We start from the raw sequence: 20,500 nt of genomic DNA, 5'->3' as shown, positions 1-20,500 counted from the left end.
GGCTCCAGTGGGTAGAACTGTCCTTTGATTTCCCCAGGTGTACCCAGAATTTTATCTATCTATCTATCTATCTATCTATCTATCTATCTATCGATACACAGTGGCGTAGCGTGGGTTGTCAGCACCCGGGGCAAGGCAGGTAATTTGCGCCCCCTAACCCGTGGATTTTAGCAGGGGGCAGAGAGCTGTGAGTGCGAGCGCGCCCCCCCCAGATGTTGCGCCCGGTGCGGCCGGCCCCCCCTGCACCCCCCACGCTACGCCACTGCCGATACATACATACATACATATCCTGCCCATCTGACTGGGTTTCTCCAGCCACTCTGAGCGGCTTCCAACAAAACACTAAAATACAATAACCTGTTAAACATTAAAAGCTTCCCTAAACAGGGCTGCCTTCAGGATGTCTTCCAAAAGATTGGCAGTTGTTTTTCTCTTTGACATCTGATGGGAGGGCATTCCACAGGGCGGGTGCCACCACCGAGAAGGCCCTCTGCCTGGCTCCCTGTAACTTTGGCTTCTTGCAGTGAGGGAACCACCAGAAGGCCCTCGGCGCTGGTCCTCAGTGTCCGGGAAGAATGATGGAGGTGGAGACGCTCCTTCAGGTATACTGGACCGGGGCTGTTTAGGGCTTTAAAGGTCAGCACCAACACTTTGAATTGTGTTCGGAAACATACTGGGAGCCAGTGTAGGTCTTTCAAAACCGGTGTTATATGGGAATGGGATGGTCTGCTGTCTCTGGCCAGAGCAGAAGCTCGGAAGGAGATGGATCTGCCGTTTTGCCCCTTCTGTGCTTCCTAGCCAAGTGCATTGGGGTCTCGCTCAATTGCATCTCTGTGCTTCCTTTGACACAGGAGAGTTGCGCTTCCTGTCCCATTTGGAAGCTTGTTTCGAAAGCAGAGCCTAAGAAGCAGGAAAGTGGCGCTGCTGAGCTTGACAGTTTCACCTCTCCGTAAAGGTGACTCTTCAACTGGTATCAGACGGCAGTTTTATTCTAACCTTAAACATTTAAGAGTCTGGGAGGACACGGTAATCTTGGGGGAGATTGGGGTGGTGGTGGAATCAATGCAACTCAGTGTAATTAGCAGTATTCTCCACCACCACCCCTCCGAGTAAGTCAATGGCAGAGGAACAATGGGCGGGGGAGAGAGAAAGGCCATCTGCAGTGTATGTTTGTTTGGCCTAATGTATTTTGACTACCATGCCACTTTTATAATCAGATTGTTTAGGCGAGAGGGAGAGACAGAGATGCTATGGATTTTTTCCTTATCTCTTAAGCATTCTAATAGACTCTAATGCAATTAAATTAAGACAGCTCAGTGTGATAGAGCAGTACAATGGAAGGTGTGTACCGCTACATAACCGCTTTGCACAAGATAGGAGAAGTTATGGGTGTGACATCACTCGCAATCGCTCAACACGGGAGATGTGTGCTCTTCCTTGTTCAACCCCCCCCCTTAATCCCTACGTGACCCTGCTCACCACTGACCAGTGTTAGAAACTGATACAAGCTAATTGTCAAATGGCACCTTAAACCTAGGTTACGGTCGCCACAGCAGATGACCTTTGGGGAATCTTCCAGTGCTGCAATTATATGATCTCAAGTACATTGCTTGATTGTAGCTTGCTCTCGCAACACTTCGCTGGCAAGAGGTTTGCAAGGAGGAGAAACACTCACAGTGGGAATGGAAATAGCATTAACTATGGCAGAGCTTTCCAAACTGTGTGTCGCAACACGTTAGTGCAGGGGTCAGCAAACTTTTTCAGCAGGGGGCCGGTACACTGTGAATCAAACCTTGTGGGGGGCCGGACTATATTTTTATTTGGGGTGGGGGGATGAACGAATTCCTATGCCCCACAAATAACCCAGAGATGCATTTTAAATAAATAAATAAAATATAATATAAAATAAAATAAAATAAACAAAACAAATAAAATAAAATAAAATAAAATAAAATAAAATAAATGCCTTTTAAATAAAAGGACATACGCTTCAGGTTACATACGCTTCAGGTTACAGACTCTGCTAACCCAGAAATAGTGCTTCAGGTTGAGAACTTTGCTTCAGGATGAGAACAGAAATTGTGCTCCGGCAGCGCGGCGGCAGCGGGAGGCCCCATTAGCTAAAGTGGTGCTTCAGGTTAAAAACAGTTTCAGGTTAAGTACAGACCTCCGGAACGAATTAAGTACTTAACCCGAGGTACCACTGTAAAACTGACTTACTGTGTCGCGAAATGATGCAAACCTGAATTCCCGTGTCGCGAAATGATGCATGTTCAAAAGGTGTGTCGCCAACTTGGAAAAGTTCGGAAACTGTGAACTGTGGACTGAGGTAGAGGCTTTTAAACTGTGGTTGCCAAACTGTCACCCAGAAATCTGCACGTACAGTAGTTGCAATTGAAGAAGAGTTTGGATTTGATATCCCGCTTTATCACTATCCGAAGGAGTCTCAAAGTGGCTAACATTCTCCTTTCCCTTCCTCCCCCACAACAAACACTCTGTGAGGTGAGTGGGGCTGAGACTTCAGAGAAGTGTGACTAGCCCAAGGTCACTCAGCAGCTGCATGTGGAGGAGCAGAGACGCGAACCCGGTTCCCCAGATTACGAGTCCACCGCTCTTAACCACTACATCACAACTGGACCTTTGCCAGTAGCAAAAGCACCTGGGGAATTTTGAACACAGCCACTGACGTGTGTTTCAATGCGTCACAGACGGATGTGTATTAAGGAGTTGGGCTGTACTGCTAACCTTGCTTATTTTGGAGGAAGCCCCAATGAACTCACCGGAACGTCCTCCTAGGTAGAGCAGATTAGGACCGCACTGCCATTTACCGGAAGACGATAGTAATGTAAAAATGCATGAGAGTGACGCTGCAATCCTTTTCAGAAATAAGCCACGCCGGGTTCAGTGAGAGTTACTCCGAAGAAAGCGTGCATAGGATTGATTGCACCTTAAGCAGTTTTATATGGAGGTATAAATATATCGTAAGGCTTCGCTGCCTGGCGAACGTAATATTATTTTAAAAGAGAATGCGTAGGGCCGTGTAGGCAGCAGAAATTTTTAATTTTCTTTCTGCAGGAAAACGAAAATAAGAAATCTAATGAAAAGTTTACTTTGCACTTAAGGGGGGGAAATGTAGCAGGTTTATGATGTGTACTCAGAGGTGTAATCCCTCTTGGATATTGTTTCCAATTCTGGAGTTCTTTAATATCCTCGGGTTGCCAGGTACAAAGATATGTAGGCGCTGCAATGTTTTTCAGCTGTTCCTTTGCAGTCATTCAGAATGCCAAACTTGCCCCCCACCGCTTCGTGGGGGCAACGTTGGCAGCAGAAATTAGAAGCAGCATTTTATAGCAGGAGATGCGGCTATGACTACTGCGTTTGATTAAATAGCTCCGAATCCCAGACTGTTTGTTTCATAAAAGTTGCCCTGCACTGATTGCATTGAGAGAGAGAGAGCGCAATTCAGACAAGTTTGTTCTAGGTCCTGATAGGATGCACTTAATCACCAAAACCGCAATTATCGCAGCGGCTAACGAAAGAGGATTTTTAAATTCCTACGGCAAAACGTTTCGGCTTCGTCAGTTGGCTCTGATAGAAGTGACGGTGGCAGTTTGAGAGCTTTGTGGATGGAAGGTACCAGAGATAGCTCCTTCTGTAGAGCATGAGACTTTTTATCTCAGGGCTGTGGGTTCGAATCTCATGTTGGGCAAAAAGATTCCTGCGTTGGAGGGGTGGGACTAGATGACCCTCGTGGCCCCTTCCAAATCCTACAATTCTGTGATTCTATGAATGCTTAGAAGGACTTCATTTGCCGAAGCTAAGTGATGCTGGTACTGTCCCAGTATGTACAGCCGATATGTACAGCCAGAACAGCGAACATGGGAGCATTTTGCTATAAGAATTTAAATTTTACCTTTCGTTAGCCTCTGTAATCTGGCTGAAATCCACTATAGTGAGTGGCCATCATCCACTCATGCATGCGGCCTCTCCTTCCTCCTCTGTCCCCCTCAGTGCACCCTCAAGATATGCTTTAGAGCATGGGTAGGCAAACTAAGGCCCAGGGGTTGGATCCAACCCAATCACCTTCTAAATCCGGCCCACGGACAGTCCAGGAATCAGCATGTTTTTGTATGAATAGAATGTGTCCCTTTATTTAAAATGCATCTCTGGGTTATTTGTGGGGCATAGGAATTAGTTCATTTTTTTAGTTTTTTCAAAATATAGTCTGGCCCCCCCACAAGGTCTGAGGGACAGTGGATCGGCCCCCTGCTGAAAAAGTTTGCTGACCCCTGGACTAGAGGGTTGGGGGGCCCTCTGGAGAAGATTGGGGGGCTGGCAGGGGGAGAAGAGAAGCTGGAAGTTCCTTTATGTAAGTGGGTAAGGGATCAGAATATTGATAGCGTAGGCTAGGTTTATCAGTGGCTATTGGTTGGCGCTGTGGGTTAAACTACAGAGCCTAGGGCTTGCCGATCAGAAGGTCGGTGGCTTGAATCCCCACGACGGGGTGAGCTCCCATTGCTCGGTCCCTGCTCCTGCCAACCTAGCAGTTCGAAAGCACGTCAAAGTGCAAGTAGATAAATAGGCACCGCTCTGGTGGGAAGGTAACCAGCATTTCCGTGCGCTGCTCTGGTTCACTTGAAGCGGCGTAGTCATGCTGGCCACACGACCCGGAAGCTGTACACCGGCTCCCTCTTCCAATAAAGCGAGATGAGCGCTGCAACCCCAGAGTTGGTCACGACTGGACCTAATGGTCAGGGGTCCCATTGGTCATTATAATTCTTTATTATTTATTCAACTTATGCACTACCCTGTACCCGGAAATCTCAGGACAGATTATAACAAGACCACAACATACAAAATCAAACCAAAAGCAGTAACCCAATAACCCCCTCCAAAAAAAGCCACATTCTAAAAGGGTGTTAGATGTCAATAAGATCAGCCAAAGGCCTGGTTTAAAAGGAATGTTTTTACCCGGCACCTAAAGGTGTATAATGAAGGCGCCAGGTAAACTTCCCTGGGGAGAGCATTCCACAGATGGGGAGCCACTGCAGAGAAGGCCCTGTTCTCGGGTTGCCACCCTCCGGACCTCTTGAGGAAAAGGTGCACAAGGGAGGGCCTCAGAAGATGATCTCAGGGACCGAGTGGGTTCATAGGAAAAGAGGCGGTCCTTGAGGTGTTGTGGTCAGGAAGATTATAGGAATCCTTTACGTTTGGAGGCAACCTAGCCCTGAACAACACTTGCAACGTTTGCCAAGAGGGGCTGGCTTCCTGCTTACGGGTTTCCTGGGAGCCTGGAGTTCTCTTACTTTCCAAAGCACAGGTACATCCAGCCGGGGGGTGTGCAGGTATGTGCACAGGTGAGTGGGACAAGTTCTGTTGCCTCCAGATGACGATTGGAAAGCTCTCGCGACGCTTCTCAGAGACTTCCTGCTTCAGAGCTTCCTTGTTGCTGTGGCCGTCTCCACAGGAAGGAAGGGCCATTCTTGAAATATGCAGGGCTCACCTCTGAGCACACGGGCAACGGATATGGATGCCTCTTTTGCGTCTAACGTCTTCACCGTGGCTGGCTCTGCCTGCTTGATATTGTAGGGTGAAAGTCGCTAGATAATAGAAAAGTACATCTCTTGGTTCTCCTGAAAGGTCAGTGCTCCTGTGGCTATAGAACAGATTATTCTGAAAATGTCACTCCACAAAAGAGTTGAAATACCTATATGGTCCTTTTACTAGATGCGGAGCAATTAAGCCGCAATGCCTGGAGTTTGCTTCTCCATCTGTGTTCCTGGAACCAGTTGCTTAAAGGGTGGGTTGATTATACAATAAACTATGGTTACCAGGTTTTTTTCAATGAATCTGGGGACAATTTCTTTATTTTTATTTTTTGAAACTGAGGAGCAACAGGAAGTCTGTAGTGGGGGTGGTGGGGCAAAAGACCCTGGGCCCAAGCCCACATGCATATTGTATTATTATTATTATTATTATTATTATTATTATTATTATTATTATTAACAACAACAACAACAACAGCAATAATAATTTATTATTTATACCCTGCCCATCTGGCTGAGTTTCCCCAGCCACTCTGGGCGGCTCCCAATCGAGTGTTAAAAGCAATACAGCATTAAATATTAAAAACTTCCCTAAACAGAGCTGCCTTCAAATGTCTCTTAAAAATAGGATAGTTGCTTATTTCCTTCACATCTGATGGGAGGGCATTCCACAGGGCGGGTGCCACTACTGAGAAGGCCCTCTGTCTGGTTCCCTGTAACCTTCTTGCAATGAGGGAACCGTCAGAAGGCCCTCGGCACTGGATCTCAGTGTCCGGGCTGGATGACGGGTGTGGAGACACTCCTTCAGGTCTACAGGACCGAGGCCGTTTAGGGCTTTAAAGGTCAGCACCAACACTTTAAATTGTGCTCAGAAACGTACTGGGAGCCAATGCAGATCTCTCAGGACTGGTGTTATGTGGTCCTGGCGGCCACTCCCAGTCACCAGTCTAGCTGCCGTATTCTGGATTAATTGCAGTTTCTGGGTCACCCACATAGAGCACATTGCAGTAGTCCAAGCGGGAGATAACCAGAGCATGCACCACTCTGGCGAGGCAGTCTGCGGGCAGGGAGGGCCTCATCCTGTGTATCAGATGGAGCTGGTAGACAGCTGCCCTGGACACAGAACTGACCACCTCCATGGACAGCTGTGAGTCCAAAATGACTCCCAGGCTGTGCACCTGGTACTTCAGGGGCACAGTTACCCCATTCAGGACCCCACCCCCACCCCATCCCTGCCCCCCCAAAACAGTACTTTTATTCTATTCTATTGTCATCCCTGACCACTGGTCCTGTTAGCTAGGGATGGTGGGAATTGTAGTTCCAAAACATCTGGAGGGCCAGAGTTTGCCTATGCCTGCTCCATGGTTTCGGGAAGAGCTGGGGGCCACCTCTCTGAGCCCTACCTGGAAATGTCAAGGACTGAACCTCTACACTCTGCCTCTGAGCTATAATCCTCCCGTAATCCTGAGAGAGGGTGAAGTCAAAAGTTCTGCTTCCACTGTAGTGGAGCCACGCATGCGTCAAAGCATGGGGCCGCTTGCGCTTCCCTTCCCCCTTCACCAGAGCTTCATCCAATGGCGTTTTCAGACCAAGCCAGCCTGGTGTTGTGCCTGATGTCTGAAGTTATTTAGGACCTCTGTGGGTTAAAGCCGGCGTAAAACTAATTTGGGTTCTGTCAGCAACAATTCCGCCCTCGCCTTGAAATGCAGGCTTCCCAAGGTGTGCCGGATTCCAATCCTTATTAATTTAATTCATTTTTATTATGTTGTTGTACCCTTTTCCTTTCGAAATGAAATTTTGAGCCCGTCTCTCTCTCCGCCCCCACCCCCCAAAAGCCGGCTGAATTGCGTGTATTACATTAGGACCAATAAAACCTTCCAGTCAGTTATTCGCTCTATTGTTTAATTTATAGGCTTTTATGAAGGAGACCGCTTCAGAACGCAGTTTTCGCTCTCTCTAGAAAGAGAGAGGGAGAAATGGAAATGTGCACCTTGAGTTACAGATAATATATCTTTATGCTCTGCTCTGGAATTATACCAATTTCTTGTCATTTCCCTCCCTTTGTGTGGTACCGTTTGGTACCAGGAGTAGGTAGTAAAGGAACATCACCATTTTTCTGAGGGTTAGCAAGGTAGGAAGATGCTTACATATTTATCTGGGCTTTAAAAAAAAATTATTTCATGCCCTTTCTTTGAGATTCATAGGGATACAGGGCTTTCCTGCTGCCAAGGATTCTAGTGGGGTCATAAAATCTTAGAATCGTAGAACTGTAAAGTTGGAAGGGACCCTAAAGGCTCATCTAGTCCGACCCTCTTCAATGCAGGAATCTCAACGCTGCCTGGTGCCTGGCAGAGTATCTCTCTTGCATGATGAAAGTCTGAGGTCAAATCTCTGGTGTCTCAGGTGCAGGAGAGACCCCAGCCTAAAATGGTTAGAAATTTCAATTTTTAATTAAAAAAAAAGCTAATGCTATTCTAGGCTGTATCAGCAGAAGTCTAGTCTCCCAATCGAGGGAATTCATAGTCCCGCTCTATTCTGCCTTGGTCTGACTACACCCAGAATACTGTGTCCAGTTGTCAGGAGTGAGTGCAGGAGCCAGGCCCTGTGACCAGTAGGACTTTGCAGGACTGGGGCCTTCCTATGAAAAACCAACGTTGGGGGGGGTGACAATAAATTTTCCGCACCAAGTACCACCTGACCTTCCTACGCCTCTGATCAGAACGTCGGTGGTTTGAATCACCATGACCGGGTGACCTCCTGTTGCTCTGTCCCAGGTCCTGCCAACCTAGCAGTTCGAAAGCTCACCAGTGCAAGTAGACAAATAGGTACCGCTGCGGCGGGAAGACAAACAGTGTTTCTGTGCCCTCTGACACTCATCACAGTCCTCTGTGCACCAGAAGCGGTTTAGTCCTGCTGGCCACATAACCCAGAAAGCTGCCTGTGGACAAACGCCAGCTCCCTCGGCCTGAAAGCGAGATGAGCACTGCAAACCCATAGTCACCTTTGACTGGACTTAACCATCCAGGGGTCCTTTGTTGTTGTTGTTTAGTCATTTAGCCATGTCTGACTCTTTGTGACCCCATGGACCAGAGCACGCCAGGCACTCCTGTCTTCCACTGCCTCCCGCAGTTTAGTCAAACTAATGCTGGTAGCTTTTAGAACACTGTCCAACCATCTCGTCCTCCGTCGTCCCCTTCTCCTTGTGCCCTCCATCTTTCCCAACATCAGGGTCTTTTCCAGGGAGTCTTCTCTTCTCATGAGGTAGCCAAAGCATTGGAGCCTCAGCTTCAGGATCTGTCCTTCCAGTGAGCACTCAGGGCTGATTTCCTTCAGAATGGATAGGTTTGATCTTCTTGCAGTCCATGGGACTCTCAAGAGTCTCCTCCAGCACCATAATTCAAAAAGGGGTCCTTTATCTTTATCTTTTAGATAACTAAAAACTTACACACGAGTTTGATCCCCCCCTTCTCCCTCCCACACCCTTTTTCCTTTTCTGACATGTCTTTTTAGACTGTAAGGCCGAAAAGCAAGGACTGTGTGTCTGTCTCTGTTTTAGTGGCCTCGATGTGCTGCTCTGGGTGTGCATTCCCCCCCCCACACACACACACTTGCCAGCCACGATTCAGGGAATGCCTTCAAGAATCTAAAAGGTCACAGCAACCACCGCTTCCAAAACATGGGTAGCCAAAGCAGAGAAGGTTTTCCACCTGTGCAAAGAAATTTTACACTTAAGTGCACCCATGGTTTCCCAGCCTGGGAGGGGCGTGGGGGGGGAATCAGTGGGTCTTTGTGAAGAAGCAGTGGCTGGGGCAGGAGAGAGCAAGCTATAAATTATTTTGACAGGCTGGGTGTCAAAGCTGCAGCCGCCGGACAGAAATTGTCCCTAGTTTATGTTGCCGTTTGGAGAGCTTTGAACAAAAATGGCTTTGTTCCAAATTGTATGGGCTGAAAAGTTTCCCCTTGCCTTTTCTTTCCTTCTCTCTCTCTAAAGGGTAAAAAGAATTGATGGCGAATGATGAACAGAGAAACAAAAAGACGGCTAATGCCACCCCAAAACACTAGGTTAGAATGCCCGCCCTCTCCTGACTTTGCCTCCAGCTGTTCCTGTGCAGAATCTGATCCAAAAGCAAAGCACAGACGTTGCGGGGTCGGAGTGAGGCTGGGGCAAGTGAGGAATGCTTCAATGCAGTGCAACAAGTCGTTTGTTTCTACAATGGCCAATGCAGCTGTTCCCTTTTCAACAAGTGACCCAAAGTGTTGGCCATCTAGCCCATTCTCGGGGGAAAAGGCACTTTCTAGAGCAGAGCTTTCCAAACTTTTCATGTTGGCGACACATTTTTTAGACATGCATCCTTTTGCGACACGGTAATTGGGACGCGGGTGGCACTGTGGGTGAAACCGCAGAGCCTAGGGCTTGCCGATCAGAAGGTTGGCAGTTCAAATCCCCGCAACGGGGTGAGCTCCTGTTGTTCGGTCTCAGCTCCTGCCCACCTAGCTGTTCAAAAGCACGTCAAAGTGCAAGTAGATCAATAGGTACCGCTCCAGTGGGAAGGTAAACAGCATTTCCGTGTGCTGCTCTGGTTCGCCAGAAGCGGCTTAGTCATGCTGGCCACATGACCCAGAAGCTGTATGCTGGCTCCCTCGGCCAATAAAGTGAGATGAGCGCCGCAACCCCAGAGTCGTCCGCGACGGGACCTAACGGTCAGGGGTACCTTTACCTTAATTCAGTTTTAGAAGCAAACTGGAGGTTAAACTAACTCCTTTCCAGCCCTGGGAGGAGCGTGGGGAGTCTTTCTGTGACACACCTACACAATGCAGCCGACACACTAACTGTGTCATGACACACAGTTTGGAAAGCTCTGTTCTAGAGTGTCCCTATTTTTGAATGGGATTCAAATCATGTACAGTCATACCTTTGATCCCAAACGCCTTGGTACTTGGACGTTTTGACTCCCAAACGCGGACGTTCTTTGGAAGCTGAACATCTGATGGGGCTTCCGCGGCTTCCTATTGGCTGCAGGAGCTTCCTGCAGCCAATCAGAAGCCGTGTTTTGGTTTCCAAACGTTTTGGAAGTCGAATGGACTCGGTTCAACTTCCAAAGTACAACTGTACTGGCAAATTTGGGTTGCCCCATTATACGTGGTTGTGCACGAAAACCACTTCCCCGAAAGGACTTTTCGCGATAAGGAAAGTGACAAGGAAAGATCAGCTAACCTCCCCACAAAACAGAGCATAATGAGTGCTCTTTAAAGGGCCAATGTCGTCTAATCTCTCTGCCGACGAATCAGGATGGATGCCCCGCAAACAGGTCTCTTGGAAGCAGCCAAATTCTCACTTACAGGAAACTTTGTAATGACCTTTACAGTTCCACAGTTGAGCTATTTTTCTACTGACTTTCAGGTTTTAATTCAACACCTTGAGAATTCAAGTTTTAATTCAACACCTCAAGAATGTATTTTATCAGGCGTCTTGTGAATACAAATAAATAAATTATTGTTTTCCTGGCCGCATGTCTCACAGGGAGTATGTGTAGTATATATCATGGGGGGGGAGGGAAAACTTGGGTGACCAGCAAGTTAAAGGTGTACAGGTCGGAACTAAACACTATAAGTTAAGAGAGTTCGCAGATGACCTTGTATTGACTTTGCAGGAGCCAAACACTAGTACAAAAAGAGTGTTGGAAATAATCCAACAATTTGGGCAGGTAGCCGGATTTAAATTGAATAAACAAAAAACTAAAGTCTTAGGGAAAAACCTAACAGATATGGAAAAGAATAAGTTTCAAGAAGAGACAGGTCTGATGGTGGTTAAGAAGGTGAAATATCTAGGGGTTAATTTAACATCTAAAAACTTGAATTTGTATAAGGACAATTATGAAAAATGCTGGTCAGAAATTAAAAAAGATCTAGAAATATGGTCAAATTTGAGATTGTCAATGTTAGGCCGAATTGCAGTGATTAAGATGAATGTATTGCCTAGAATGTTATTTTTATTTCAAACTTTGCAGATTATTGACAAGATGGACTGTTTCAAGAGGTGGCAGAAAGACATTGCGAAATTTGTCTGGCAGGGCAAAAAGCCCAGAATAAAATATAAAATATTAACAGATGCAAAAGAAAGAGGGGGATTTGCCCTGCCGGACTTAAAATTGTATTATGAAGCAGCAGCATTCTGCTGGCTGAAAGAGTGGATGCTCCTCGAGAATACAGATATCTTGGATTTAGAAGGTTTCAATAATGCATTTGGCTGGCATGCATATCTATGGTATGACAAAATCAAAGTGCATAGTGCCTTTAAAAATCATATTGTAAGGAAAGCGTTGTTTAATGTTTGGATGAGATATAAAGATCTGTTGGAAAACAAAACCCCTAGATGGCTGTCACCTTTAGAGGCTAAGGCCCACAAGAAAGTTAATATGGAGGACGGATGGCCAAAGTATTGTGAGATCTTAGAACAGGATGGAGAGAAACTGAAATTAAAGAGCCATGAAAAACTAAAACCCAAAGTACAAGATTGGCTCCACTATTATCAAATAATGGAGGTTTTCAAACAAGACAGGAAAATTGGCTTCCAGGTGGAAAAATCAAAACTTGAGACAGAATTGTTAGAACCCAATACTAAGAATTTGTCAAGAATGTATAACTTGCTGTTGAAATGGAATACACAAGACGAAACAGTTAAATCAGTTATGATTAAGTGGGCACAGGACATTGGTCATAATATTATGTCTGCTGACTGGGAAAGGTTGTGGAACACTGGTATTAAATTTACGGCATGTAGTGCTTTAAAGGAAAATGTGATGAAAATGGTCTATAGGTGGTACATGACCCCAGTTAAGCTAGCAAAAATTTACCATTTGCCTGATAACAAATGTTGGAAATGTAAGGAAACTGAAGGTACTTTTTATCATCTTTGGTGGACATGCCCGAAGATTAAGGCTTTCTGGGAGATGATATATAATGAAATGAAAAAGGTATTTAAATATACCTTCCTTAAGAAACCAGAGGCCTTTCTCTTGGGCATTGTCGGCCAATTGGTGCCAAAAAAGGATAGAACCTTTTTCATGTATGCAACAACAGCAGCAAGAATACTGATCGCAAAGTATTGGAAGACACAAGATTTACCCACCTTGGAAGAATGGCAGATGAAAGTGATTGACTATATGACATTGGCGGAAATGACAAGCAGAATTCGTGACCAGGGAAAGGAGACTGCGGAAGAAGATTGGAAGAAATTTAAGATTTATCTTAAGAACTATTATAAACTTGATGAAGCTTAGAATGTCGAGATTTTACAGAGAGAAAGGGTTGCAGTAATATAAGATCAGATTAAGAAAGGACTATGATGAATTAGGATGGGAAAGAACATTTATAAGTTGCTATAAAATTTGGACATGAGGATGCAGAAAGGGGAGGTATGGGGAAGTCCGAGGAAAGAAGTCTATGAAAGGACATTTTGAAATTATATTTGTTTGTTTGTCTGTTTTTCTTTTATGTTTGTTTGTTATAAAAACTTTTGTAAAACTAATAAAAATTTTATAAAAAAAAAAAAAAGAAAACTTGGGTGTGCTATTTTCGTTCCCCCATGCACCGCAACTGTGATATTTCCCGGATTTGAAATCTCCGTCGAAAATACGCAGGAGACTCAGCCTCTCCAGAAAAAGCCCCTAAAGGTTGTGCTAGCTGCTCTGTGTAATTATTTGTAGTTGTAAAAATAAGGGACAGGAAGTAGTTGGCTGACATAAAAAAGTAACCTCCCCGTGTTGATTCATTACTTTAATGGAGGCATAAGTAGGTTGTTAATCTGATTTCCTATATAACTCTGAAGAGTGCCGTTTCAGAGGGGAACATCGGGAGAGCTAATGCAGCACAAATGTTATTTTCTTACTGCAGAAATGTGTATTTCATTATGCTATAATCATTGCTCAGGATTGGAAAAGATAAGCGCGTGTGTGCGAGAGAGAATTATGCTCTTTAATCAGTTATTCAGTTACCTCCTCAGGAGGGGTTTGAGGTAATATCACTGATTTGCATTTTTAAAGCATCTCTATCTCCTCCAACCCACACGCTCAGACAGAGGAGAGGGCCAAGTTGCTTCATTGAAGGTGAAGTAGTAAGGCCAGCTCCGCTGTGTTTGTGCAAAGGAGGCTGTCGTTGCTATCTTAACCAGCAACAGTACCTCTGTTGTTTCAAGAACCGTTTGCCCTAATATAGAGCCAGTGTGGTGTAGTGCTTAAGAGCAGTGGACTCGTAATCTGGTGAACCGGGTTCGCATCTCCGCTCCTCCACATGCTGCTGCTTGGTGACCTTGGGCCAGTCACACTTCTCTGAAGTCTCTCAGCCCCACTCACCTCACAGAGTGTTTGTTGTGGGGGAGGAAGGGAAAGGAGATTGTTAGCCGCTTTGATACTCCTTCGGGTAGTGATAAAGCGGGAGATCAAATCCAAACTCTACTTCTAATATTACTGCTAACTTAACTCATAGTGACTTCAGGAATCGCCATTTGGCTCTTGCAAAGCACTTTTTGTGAAATCTAAATTAACTTGTGGAATTGGCAAGGGCTTCTTCACTCAGGTGACTTTAAGGAAGAATCTTAATTTGTTAGCTTTGATGGCTCAGTGAAAACTTCATGTTCAGAGACAGCGGTGTAATGCAGGGGGAATACAGTGGAGCAAAACAGGAACAAGATTTTCCTTGCAGCTTGGTAACTGAAAGAGTTTCCTTGCTCTGGCAAGTGAATGAGGTGATAATTAGGCTTTCAAGTTTCTTTATGACAGATTAGCATAGAGTGAGTCAGAAGATGAGAGCAAGAATTGGGCAGAGGCTAGGTACGTCTTTCCCTTTCTTTGATGGGGTTACTGCTTCTTGCTGGCAGTTTGCACTTCCTTGCAAGTCTATTCACGTTTCCATTAAAAGCTAAATGTTGCATTTCCTTTTGGGGGTGGGGAACCACTGTGTTTTACAACTTGAATCTATGCATTCAAAAGTAAGTGCCACCGAGTTTCCTCTGAAGAAAAGGCACATGGGATTGCAGTCACACAGAACCTAATACAGTGGTCATTATGCTGTTTACCACTGTCTATAAAACATCTGTGTTTTTTGTCTCTCTTTGGGGACTGTCATGGTGAGCTCCTGCAGTTCTAAATTAACCACTGTTACCTATGTTCAGAGAGAGTCTTCATACTTGTTGTGGTTTAGTCATTTAGTCGTGTCCGACTCTTCATGACCCCATGGACCAGAGCACGCCAGGCACTCCTGTCTTCCACTGCCTCCCACAGTTTGGTCAAACTCATGCTGGTAGCTTCAAGAACACTGTCCAACCATCTTGTCCTCTGTCGTCCCCTTCTCCTTGTGCCCTCAATCTTTCCCAACATCAGGGTCTTTTCCAGGGAGTCTTCTCTTCTCATGAGGTGGCCAAAGTATTGGAGCCTCAGCTTCAGGATCTGTCCTTCCAGTGAACACTCAGGGCTGATTTCCTTCAGAATGGATAGGTTTGATCTTCTTGCAGTCCATGGGACTCTCAAGAGTCTCCTCCAGCACCATAATTCAAAAGTCTTCATACTAGACCCTAACAATTTCATTTAGCTAGCCCCATTTACAAATTTCTTCCTATGTGATATCTAGAAGCGATTTGAGAATAAAAACATCAACAATTAAAACATGTATAAATGAAACTTCCATGTTCAATGGCATTATATAGGATGCACCGGGGGAAGTCCTGTAGAACAGCTGTTAACTACAAGCCCTGGCTGTGAGCTTCCCATATCCATCTGGCTGGCCCTTTGTGGATGCAGAATTTAGACAAGTCTCGGCCTGATCCAGCAAAATAGTTCATGTATTCCTTGGAAAAATGCAAACCTTATATAGGTGGTAATCTTCAGAGAGGTAGCCGTGTTAGCGTCTCGCAACTGAAACAACAGAGGGAGTCTTGAGACACATGAAAGACTGGAACATTTATTGCAGGAGAGCTTTCCTGGACTTTGGTCCACAGAGGCATATACCATAATAAATTTGTCAGTCTAAAAGGTGTGTCATGGTACAGGTATTCTCCGAAAGCGTTGCTTTCCTGCGGTGCTTTGCGGCACTCAGATTTCACAGGTTGTTTAGTTAAGGGCTCCGATTTGAGAACTTGAAAAGAGCGAGAAAAAGAGAAAAGCTTTAGAAATCCCTTTTTTAATCCCAGTCAAGGTATATTACGCTTGCAATGCTGAAACATGACATAAGTGTGCATGAATATCGTTGAAAGGCTCTAGGGCTCAGGATGAGGGGGTATGTGTGGAATAGTAAATGACGATCTGGAAAGGAATGTACCTTATAAATCCCTCTGGGGGAAAATCACACTGGCAGGAGCTGGAGAAATTTGCTGCTTTGAATTTAGAGAAGAAATTGGAGAAACTATGTAAACAGAGAACAGAAGCGACACTTTCCGCCTTCCTTAATTCAAAAGTCATTGTCAGTAATAGCAACCGCATCACGAGGATGTAAAATAGGAATTTACCTAGCAGCTTTATAGAAGCAGAGTCTAACTTGGGTTGCGGCTAGTAGGAAGAGTCAGCCAGTAAACGAGGAACTTTGCAGGAAATACGATTATGACAATATATATCTGGGAGCCAGGGGCAATGTCAGAAGTGAGGTAGCTTGCTTTGCATGAGACAGAGCAGCAGAGACTTACAGGGTCTGTATCATACTTGGTTTGTTTATGAATATTGTAAGCATAACATAGTGGAAGCAGATAGACTGCCGTAGCAGGCAACACAACCGTTATACCTGCGTCAAATTGCCAAGTAGAACCAAAGGATGCTTTAGCTTCGTCGAGCTAAAAGAAACCTGACTGCTTCTTTCCAAACTTAATTGGCGCAATCTTCCCTTCTGTCTTTTTGCCTCCCCAACCACCTAAATTAAGGGTGAGTTTGAGAGTGCAAAGACTTATGAGACTTCTGCATCTCTTTTGTGGCCATCAATCTCCTTTCCTTAGACTGTGTGCACAAAGTAGATGATATTCCTGTGCACAAATCCAAACAGTGATATTCCTGTGCACAATTAATAAATTGAACTAAAAAGCTTTAAATACCGTATTGGCCCGAATATAAGATGCACCTGCGAATAAGCCACACCTTTAAAATTTGGCGGCTTGGGAGCCATGGACAGGATGGGCACCATTGCCCTGCACTCCCACTCGGGGGGGGGGCACTTTGCCAGTGGTGTAAGGTCATGAATATAAGCCGCACTTTAACTTTTCACGATCAGAACTTGAAAAAAAAGTGTGTCTTATATTCAGGACAATACGGTATTTTATTTTATTTTTAAAGATCCCAAGTTGTTTGGGGTGCAAATACTGTGAAATTAAACTGGCAAATTGCCTCAAGGAGCTACAAAAACCTCTTGGGAGACTATTGACTGCTGGGTATAAGATGATAGTGGGAATGCACGTGTTTTATTTAAAAATGCAACAATATGAAATTGAGCTTGCATACACTTTTACCAAAAAGAGCCTCACCTGTAGGGGGACCACCAGAGAACCAGGTGCCTGACGCATTAGATACCACGATGGAAGAAAAGTAGGAGAGAGATGTCCAAAAGTAAATGGTTCTCAAAACTCACCAGTGGGGTGTTTTTCTTTTCCCAGCAGATCATCCGCCGAGTCTTCAGAACCACTCCAGGCTCAGAACCCCGCCACCTCCACTTTCCCATGCTCACACGCCAAACCAACATCACGCGGCCTCCATCAACTCTCTCAATCGAGGGAACTTCACCCCGCGAAGCAATCCCAGCCCCGCTCCGACGGACCACTCCCTTTCTGGAGAGCAGCAAGCTGGGACGCAAGAATCCACGCACGCTCAGGACAACTGGCTGCTTAACAGTAACATCCCCCTTGAGACCAGGTAAGCCCTGTTCGGCTGGAGTGGTGTTTGTGCCAGGTATCTAGTCCTCATGAATGTAGAGAAAAGGCTGGAAGTTATGTCTAGGGCACCCGGTGATGCGCCAGAGAAATGAATGGGGATTTGGGCTTTGCGCATGTATGTTCATTATCTCTAGCCATGGATATACCATATTTTTCGCTCTATAAGTCGCACCAGACCATAAGACGCACCTAGTTTTTGGAGGAGGAAAACAAGAAAAAAAATATTCTGAATCTCAGAAACCAGAACAACAAGAGGGATCACTGCGCAGCGAAAGCAGCGATCCCTCTTGCTGTTCTGGCTTCTGGGATAGCTACGCAGCCTGTATTCGCTCCATAAGACACACATACATTTCCCCTTACTTTTTAGGAGGGAAAAAGTGAGTCTTATAGAGCAAAAAATACGGTATTTTATAGCGACGCCTCCAGCTGTCCGGACAGTATGAGGCCTGTTTCTCTGCCCTTCTGAAGCCGAACTTTTGAATCGACGTTGCCCTAAGCTGGACCCCTCGGTCCGCTTAGCCCAGGGCCTGCAGTGGCTCTCTCAGGTGTGAATCAGCGGCAATGAATACAATTTATGCTAAACAGATCAATATTTGCAGATGGATTTCCTTCCCACGGCGCATTCCGAGCATAACATTTGCATTTTCCTTAGTGCAGAAATTCGTTTTTGCCGGGGTGCCGAATGCAAACATTTTCCCCATCTGCTGCTGTCCCTCTTGTTGAGAGAAGGGAGTGGGAAGGCAGAGCAATTAGCCTGCTCCCTCCCATCTTCTCACCAGTGACGGATTGTCTTCATTTTTGTTTGGCTTCCTCTACTGAGCTCTGAGTTGCTCCTCTGCTCTGCAGGAAGGTGTCCTGGGAAGCTTCGCTAACGCAATGGTCACTTAATGCCATCGAGCATTCGTAGTGAGTTCCAGCACCTCTTTTTCTAGAAAAATAGCACTGGAGCAGAGTATAATTGTTTGGAATCAATCAGTCGATAGAATAGTCCAGCATTGATTGTTTGGACTGGAAGCAATTTTCCAGCTTCTCTAGTATAATAATACAGTGGTACCTATGGTTGCGAAGGGGATCCGTTCTGGAGGCCCGTACACCACATGAGCAGAACGCAACCCGTGGTGGCGCGTCTGTGCACCCATGGGTTGCGATTTGCTGCTTCTGCGCATGCGCATGACATCATTTTGCATGTCTGCGCATGCACGAGCGGCGAAACCCGGATGTAACCCTTTCCGGTACTTCCGGGTCGCCGCAGGACGCAACCTGAAAGAATGTCTCATTCATGAAGCAAACATAACACGAGGTATGACTGTAATAATAATAATAATAATAATAATAATAATAATAATAATAATAATAATATATTTATACCCCATCCACTCTGGGCAGCTTCCAACAGAATATTAAAAACACGATAAAACATCAAACATTAAAAACTTCCCTAAACAGGGCTGCTTTCAGGTGTCTTCTAAAAGTCAGATAGATGTTTGTTTCCTTGACATCTGGTGGGAGGGCGTTCCACAAGGCAGGCATCACCACCGAGAAGGCCCTCTTCCTGGTTCCCTGTAACTTCACCTCTCGCAGTGAGGGAACCGCCAGAAGGCCCTCGAAGCTGGACCTCAGTGTCCAGGCTGAATAAAGGGGGTGGAAATACTCCTTCAGGTATACAGGGCCGAGGCCGTTTAGGGCTTTCAAGGTCAGCACAACACTTTCAATTGTGCTCAGAAACGTACTGGGAGCCAATGTCAGTCTTTTATGGGACTTTTTTTCATGCAGAGCACATCGTCTGCCACTGAGTTATGGCTCTTCCTTACTTTCAGTGGGGACTTAGTTTAGCTTTCGTTTCCTTTTTCTTTTTTTATAGTATTAGTATCTTCATAGCTTATTCCTGACGCATTTTCACTTGGACGAAGAGAAAGAGGAAATTGCCTCACAGTCGTCTTCCACAGTTTGGAAATATCATCGGCATTAACCGTAGCTTGTAAGGCTATTTCCCCCATTTAAAACAGGAATGAGAAACATAAATTCAAAATGGGCTTACGTGTGCGTGCGTTCTTTTGTATAGCTTCGTCCCCCCGAAGCGGAATAAATCAATATCCTATTTAAGAAACTGGAATCAGTCAATATATTGAAAAGATTTAGCCTCCTAGCTGTGCCGATCGCAGCGAGTATAATTGTAGTCTACCGCGCAGGAGAACTTGATCTTGTTAAGACATAATGGGGGAGATGTCATCGGATGCATTTTCCGCTGCCTAAAATATTGCTCCGGCAAGTCTGGAACCCTACAAAGCACCACATCAATCAATTAGCATCCTTCCCCATTAGTCTCTCCCTCCACTTCCCCGAGTTCCTTCGCCACATCTCTTTCCTTGCCTCCTGTCTTTGGATAATTGCATGTTACAGGTGAGTCTTTATCACTCCTGAGAAACTCCCGTCACTTTTAAAAGTGTTGTCAACCACAGGTTGTCAGAAACTGCTGCAAATGTACCCAGAGTCTATGTGCACATCTAATCGGATCTAATTTGGGGGCCCTGGCGTGTTGACTTAAGGGTTTCTGACTTCTTTCCTGCCCACCCCCACCACCATTTTGCCACTGAGCATTGCAATACTGCCATCTATCAGATCGGGCTATTTGTCCATCTAATCCAGTATTGTCTGCTTAGACCAGCAGTAGCTTTCCAAGATCTTAGACTGGGGCCTTTCTTATGCTAGAACACTAAAAACCCATCTATACCAAATGGAGCTGAGTGCTGGAAGATTTGAGACAGACAAAAGAAATTGCTTCTTCGTGAAGCTGATAGGTAAACTGTGGAATTCTCTGCCACAAGAAGCAGTCTTGGCCACCGGCTTGGATGGCTTTAAAAGAGGATTAGACCAATGCATGGAGGGACAAGGCTAGACATGGCTACTAACCACATTGGCTGTGTTCTGCCTCCATTGTTGGAGTTCGGCTCTGAATACTAGTTGCTGGGAATAGCAGGTGGCAGTGCATTTTTTGCTAAGTCCTGCTTTCAGGCTCCTCACAGGCAGAATGCTCTTACCTTCTTATGCTACC

The 20,500-nt window shown here is 45.5% G+C and overlaps 1 protein-coding gene across 10 annotated transcripts in view; it reads left to right on the top strand.

Moving 5' to 3' along the window:
• The window catches only part of TENM4 (teneurin transmembrane protein 4), a 668,032-nt gene that overhangs the window by 404,653 nt on the left and 242,879 nt on the right, over positions 1-20,500 (top strand). For all 10 annotated transcript variants that reach the window (XM_082218946.1, XM_082218945.1, XM_082218951.1 and 7 more), the window contains one exon: positions 17,176-17,428. In XM_082218946.1, coding sequence (XP_082075072.1) covers positions 17,176-17,428 — 253 coding nt within the window. The remainder of the gene's footprint in view (positions 1-17,175; positions 17,429-20,500) is intronic.

This window comes from Podarcis vaucheri (assembly GCF_965113315.1).
Source record: "Podarcis vaucheri genome assembly, chromosome: 4".
Taxonomy (NCBI): domain Eukaryota; kingdom Metazoa; phylum Chordata; class Lepidosauria; order Squamata; family Lacertidae; genus Podarcis; species Podarcis vaucheri.
This window is presented reverse-complemented; position numbering and strand designations above follow the sequence as displayed.